General features: G+C 50.0%; 1 protein-coding gene across 1 annotated transcript; it reads left to right on the top strand.

The window, feature by feature from the left end:
- The first annotated feature begins 52 nt into the window (after positions 1-52).
- On the top strand, positions 53-6,239 carry LOC112619079 (keratin, type II cytoskeletal 6A). The gene is made up of 9 exons (XM_025376910.1): positions 53-726; positions 1,662-1,876; positions 2,226-2,286; positions 2,445-2,540; positions 2,665-2,829; positions 3,331-3,456; positions 4,868-5,088; positions 5,311-5,345; positions 5,460-6,239. The coding sequence occupies exons 1-9, from the start codon at positions 187-189 to the stop codon at positions 5,693-5,695; spliced, it is 1,695 nt and encodes a 564-aa protein (XP_025232695.1). The 5' UTR covers positions 53-186; the 3' UTR covers positions 5,696-6,239.
- The last annotated feature ends 206 nt before the right edge of the window (positions 6,240-6,445 follow it).

Below are 6,445 nucleotides of genomic sequence, written 5' to 3' on the forward strand. Positions count from 1 at the left end.
CAGGTGTGATCTCATTATTTGTAAAGCCCAGCCCTTCCCAACCTGCAAGCTCACCTTCCAGGACTGGGCCCAGCCCATGCTCTCCATATATAAGCTGCTGCCCGGAGCCTGATTCTTAGTCCTGCTTCTCTTCCCTCTCACCTCCAGCCTCTCACGCTCTCCACAGCCCTCTCATCTCCTGGAACCATGGCCAGCACATCCACCACCATCAGGAGCCACAGCAGCAGCCGCAGGGGCTTCAGTGCCGGCTCAGCCAGGCTCCCTGGGGTCAGCCGCTCTGGCTTCAGCAGCGTCTCCGTGTCCCGCTCCAGGGGCAGTGGTGGCCTGGGTGGCGCATGTGGAGGAGCTGGCTTTGGCAGCCGCAGCCTGTATGGCCTGGGGGGCTCCAAGAGGATCTCCATTGGAGGGGGCAGCTGTGCCATCGGTGGCGGCTATGGCAGCAGAGCCGGAGGCAGCTATGGCTTTGGTGGCGCCGGGAGTGGATTTGGTTTCGGTGGTGGAGCCGGCATTGGCTTTGGTCTGGGTGGTGGAGCCGGCCTTGCTGGTGGCTTTGGGGGCCCTGGCTTCCCTGTGTGCCCCCCTGGAGGCATCCAAGAGGTCACCGTCAACCAGAGTCTCCTGACTCCCCTCAACCTGCAAATCGACCCCGCCATCCAGCGGGTGCGGGCCGAGGAGCGCGAGCAGATCAAGAACCTCAACAACAAGTTCGCCTCCTTCATCGACAAGGTGAGCCAGGGTCATGCCCTCCATGGGGCACTTCAGGGTCCCCAGACCAGAGGAGGAACACATTCCTGCCAGGGAGACCTAGGAGGGAGGGAGAAGGGGACTCAGCCCAGCTCTGCAGAGAGTGCACGTGGCTTCGGGTGCACAGCCGCACAGCCGGCAGCAGGGACCAACATCACTCCCAAATGGGATCTCCGGATTGGTTCTCACTCCTGCCTAGGGAAAGCCACAACTTTTCACAACCCTGAAGCACAGATGAGGCTATCAGAGAGTGGAGTAGGTTAACTCTTCCCTCTAAAGTGTCTAAGAGATTACAAAGCAAATGCCAAGAGTATATGAGCTGGTAAATTACACTATGCGTTCTGAGTAAGAGGAAAAAAATTTAGAAAGAAAAGAAAAAGATAATCTGGCTGGATTAAGAAAAAATGGGCATAGAAACAACTATAAAACAGAGAGAAATGCTAATTAATTTTAAAAACAGAGAATGATCATAACATCAGAATATTTGAGGGGAGACACCACACTAAATGGGAAAGTAGACTGGAATCTAATCATAAGGCAACATCTAATATCCCTCCTAATTGAGGTCCTATCAGTAATAAAAACTGTACAACACATCAGGTAAATAGTATTTTTAAACTAGATTTGTGACTGTGCTTGGAAAAAGAAAACGAAGAAATGTTGAAACTCACTGATACCATCAATAGCTTACAGCGTGAGAACACACACCTCAATGGTCCGTGGGACAATTTCTCTAGTGAGATTGGTGGGGTGCAAAGGAGAAGGAGTTGGGGGAGCCGAGCCCAGCCTGAGCCTCTCTACATGCACTGTAGTAGCCCAGCACCATGGGGACCTCCTGGACCTGCCAGGAAACCAGATATCAGACACTTTTTCTTCCTTCCTTTGCCTGGAAAATGACCGTCTTGCTTCCCCTCCAGGTGCGGTTCCTGGAGCAGCAGAACAAGGTTTTGGAAACCAAGTGGACCCTGCTGCAGGAGCAGGGCACCAAGACCGTGAGGCAGAACCTGGAGCCGTTGTTCGAGCAGTACATCAACAACCTCAGGAGGCAGCTGGACAGCATCGTTGGGGAACGGGGCCGCCTGGACTCGGAGCTCAGAGGCATGCAGGACCTGGTGGAGGACTTCAAGAACAAGTGAGTTAAATAGGAGAAATGGACTCAATTTCCTGCAGCACACACTTCAAGACTATTGGGTGACCAGGGCCAGATGGGGGTGGGATTCCTAACAACCCATGTCCATGGAAACGGAAAGCACAAATTAGTCCCTAGGAGCAAACCTGCAAGAACCACAAATGGTTATGGGAGGATAGGGAGATTAAAGAAGTGACAAATTTAGGAGAAGCAAAAACCGTCCCTTAGGTGCTCTATGACAGGAAAGCTCAATTAGAATATATTCCATTTGGGAAAATGTTGGATCCCAGGCTGCTTTTCTGTTTCATCCTACCCACTGGCTCTAATATATCCCATGCCTTCCTTCCTGCAGATATGAGGATGAAATCAACAAGCGCACAGCAGCAGAGAATGAATTTGTGACTCTGAAGAAGGTGAGCAGATGAAGTCGGGGGTTCAAATTCACTTAGAAGGACAGAAGTGGCTCTGTGTTGTCACTCACCTGGGAGAGGAGAATCGGTAGGGGAACTAGAAGGTGGGTAGATTGGGAAGCTGTGCTCAGGTAACTCCAGGTTGTTGGCTCTTTCCCCAGGACGTGGATGCTGCCTACATGAACAAGGTTGAACTGCAAGCCAAGGCAGACACTCTCACAGACGAGATCAACTTCCTGAGAGCCTTGTATGAAGCAGTAAGCATCTCCACTGTCCTTCTGTTTACTCTGATGGGGTCTGCAAAGGGGAGAAGATGTATAGGGCTGGGTATCTCTGTAAATGTCAGAAGTGAAGTTGATCTTATGACCTTCTGTTCTGCAGGAGCTGTCCCAGATGCAGACCCACATCTCAGACACATCCGTGGTGCTGTCCATGGACAACAACCGCAACCTGGACCTGGACAGCATCATCGCTGAGGTCAAGGCCCAATACGAGGAGATTGCTCAGAGGAGCCGGGCTGAGGCCGAGTCCTGGTACCAGAGCAAGGTGAGCAGAGGGTGGGCAGCCGCTGAGGAATCCCTGTGTCCAGCCCTGAATGCCAGAGAACTGCAGACTTCACTGGGGACATCCCCTTACAGGAAGCCAGGGTCCTCTCACAGGACGTGCACCTGCACTATTAGAGTAGACATTTGCGGAACTTATGCCCAAGTCAAGGAGGAAAAAGAGCCCAATGCAGGAGGAAAACTACCATAGGCAAGGACCTAGTCATCTCTGCATTTAGCTTCATCCTGATTGCTGACTTTTAGAAAATGGTACAGAAAATTTGTACTCCCTAAAGAAACTAGGCAGGCAATGGTGCCATAATGAGGATGGTCTGTGACTCTAGTGTTTAGTATCCACCCACCACATAACATCAGCTTTTCCTCAAGTTCCTTGGGGAGAAGCCATTAGGTTCACTTCATGACATGCATGATACACAAGTGAAAGTCATCGTTAGCCAGGTAAGAACCCGTAGACACTGTCTCTCTCTCCACCTCTGGACTGCAGTACGAGGAGCTGCAGGTCACAGCGGGCAGACATGGGGACGACCTGCGCAACACCAAGCAGGAGATTGCTGAGATCAACCGCATGATCCAGAGGCTGAGATCTGAGATTGACCACGTCAAGAAGCAGGTAAGGTGAAGGGCAATGGAGAACCGAAGCATTTTCTTGTCATTTCCTCAGGCAGTCATCAGCCATTATATTAGGGAAAATCCCCCTGGAACTAATGAAAACCAGGGAGAGGAGACTATCAGTTCCTACCGTTACTGGGTACCCACTGGTTAGGAGACACGGATCCTACCTAGGGCATGACACAAACAGGTGAGAGAACCAGTCAAGGTGCTCAGAGCTGCAAAAACATGGTTTAGATCAGGAGTGTCCAATCTTTTGGCTTCCCTGGGTCACAGTGGAATAAGAAGAACTATCTTGGGCCACACATAAAATACACTAATACAAACAATAGCTGATAAACTAAAACAAAACAAAACAAAAAACGTACAGTCTTGTCTGTTGGCTCATGCCTGTAATCCCAGCACTTTGGGAGGCTGAGGCTAGTGGATCATGAGGTCAGGAGTGAGAGACAAGCCTGACCAACATGGTGAAACACTGCCTCTATTCAAAATACAAAAAAATTAGCCAGGCATAGTGGAACATGCCTGTAGTCCCAGCTACTCAGGAGGCTGAGGCAGGAGAATCGCTTGAGCCGCAGAGGCGGAGGTTGCAGTGAGCCGGTATCACGCCACTACACTCCAGCCTTGGTGACAGAGAAAAACTCTGTCTCAAAAAGAAAAAGAAAAAGAAAAAAACTCTCATAATGTATTAAGAAAGTTTAAGTATTTGTGTTGGGCTGTATTTAAAACCATCCTGGGCTGCATGTGGCCCGTGGGCTATAGGTTGGACAAGCTTGGAAGGAATTGGATGTATTTCCATAGGAAGACTGACTTGGAAACTGCAAAGGAACAAATTGAAAAAGAAAAGGGCAGGTAAGAAAGCACAAGGAACGTTGTTTTAAATCTGCTCGAGACTCAAGATAAAAGAGAGAGTAGAGGAAGGGCGAAAGACAAAAAAGTGTTACCCAAGTAGATGAGAGATTCTGAGTGGGAGGAAGGCAAGGTCTCAGCAGTCTTATATGAAGACTCATCACCTCACTTCAGGATGGTCTTAATTTCGTGTATGTTAGTGGCATCTATATGAGGTAATCATAAGTGGTCTTGATTTGACTGTGGAGACAACAATCCAAACAAACCAGCAGGTCCATTTCTTCCAGTGTCTATGTCCACTGCAGTGTCTCCCAGTAGTACATATCCACATTCTCCTGCAGAGTGGTTCACAAAAAGGGTTATGAGTTTTGTTTTGTTTTTTTTCAAATGAACCAGACTGGACAAAAACTGTAAAATAAAAAAACAATAGACAAGAAGAGTCAGAGCTCATTCACCATCAATTCTGGGCCCCTGAGCCCTTCTTCACTAGAAAAGAACCAGCCAGGTTTAGTCTCCTCTGGAAGACTGGATGATAAGTTCCTTCTATTTCTTTCCTCTTCCAGTGTGCCAGCCTGCAGGCCGCCATTGCTGATGCTGAGCAGCGTGGGGAGATGGCACTCAAGGATGCCAAGAACAAGCTGGAAGGGCTGGAGGATGCCCTGCAGAAGGCCAAGCAGGACCTGGCCCGGCTGCTGAAGGAGTACCAGGAGCTGATGAACGTGAAGCTGGCCCTGGACGTGGAGATTGCCACCTACCGCAAGCTGCTGGAGGGCGAGGAGTGCAGGTGGGTAACTGACGCGGCTTCCTCCAACAGTTGAGTCCATCTTCAAGGTGCCTGGCACTGAGCACAACTCTAGGGTGCACTGCCCATGGCCATAATTGCTTTTCTTGAGAGAAAACTAAGAGCTGTTTCCCATGGACTCTTCCACACACCGAGGCTGCCCACACTGGTCCAGGGAAGGAAGGGCTCTCTCAGGTCTCACCCTCCCTGTGTTCCTCTCCACAGGCTGAATGGCGAAGGCGTTGGACAAGTCAACATCTGTAAGTACCTTTGCTTGCCTTCCTCCCCTGCCCTTGCACTCTTCTGACTGGGCTCAGGCTGACAGGATGAGCTCACCGTGGCTTCTTGTGTCCTTGTCCCCCTCCCCACCACAGCTGTGGTACAATCCACCGTCTCCAGTGGCTATGGCGGTGCCAGCGGTGTCGGCAGTGGCTTAGGCCTGGGTGGAGGAAGCAGCTACTCCTATGGCAGTGGTCTTGGCGTTGGAGGTGGCTTCAGTTCCAGCAGCGGCAGAGCCATTGGGGGTGGCCTCAGCTCTGTTGGAGGTGGCAGTTCCACCATCAAGTACACCACCACCTCCTCCTCCAGCAGGAAGAGCTACAAGCACTGAAGTGCTGCCACCAGCTCTCGGTCCCACAGTTCTCAGGCCCCTCTCTGGCTGCAGAGCCCTCTCCTCAGGCTGCCTGTCCTCTCCTGGCTTCCAGTCTCCCCTGCTCTCCCAGGTAGAGCTGGGGATGGATGCTTAGTGCCCTCACTTCTCTCTGTCTATACCAGCCCCATCTGAGCACCCATTGCTCACCATCAGATCAACCTCTGATTTTACATCATGATGTAATCACCACTGGAGCTTCACTCTGTTACTAAATTATTAATTTCTTGCCTCCAAAATTGTTATCTCTGAGGCTGAGCATGATAAGAAAATGATCTCTGCTCCTTTTCATTACTGAAAACTGCCTGGGGCTTATGTCAGAACAGCTTCCACTTATTTTCCATTGGCCCCCAAACTCCCTACCTTAAAAGTATTGTGAACTCCCCCTGCAGTATCCATGGAAGTGCAAGTGACTAGTCGTATGATGTATACAGTCTGTCTCCCTGTGATGAATTCTCTGCTCTTTGCTCTTTGTAATTTCTAAATAAAGCAGGTTTTAAAGAATGCATGGTACCAATATTTCTTCAGCTTTTTCAGTTGACAAATGCCTTTTTATTTTTAACTGATAGTCCATATCCCCATGTGCTTAAACCTTCTCCTTTAGAGAGGTTCAATTAACAGCACTATGGTATCCTGATATTCAGGTCTCTTCTCAGATCAAATTCCTCCTAAATGTTTGGCAAGTGGTGTGGGAGGCATTTGGTCCACCAT

Source organism: Theropithecus gelada, chromosome 2 (genome assembly GCF_003255815.1).
Source record: "Theropithecus gelada isolate Dixy chromosome 2, Tgel_1.0, whole genome shotgun sequence".
Classification (NCBI taxonomy): domain Eukaryota; kingdom Metazoa; phylum Chordata; class Mammalia; order Primates; family Cercopithecidae; genus Theropithecus; species Theropithecus gelada.

Coding starts and splice junctions, on each gene's coding strand:
- LOC112619079 (XM_025376910.1), top strand. CDS start 187: ATGGCCAGCACATCCACCACCATCAGGAGCCACAGCAGCAGCCGCAGG. Junction 2,830..3,330: donor AGTCCTGGTACCAGAGCAAG/GTGAGCAGAGGG, acceptor TCTGGACTGCAG/TACGAGGAGCTGCAGGTCAC. Junction 3,457..4,867: donor TTGACCACGTCAAGAAGCAG/GTAAGGTGAAGG, acceptor TTCCTCTTCCAG/TGTGCCAGCCTGCAGGCCGC.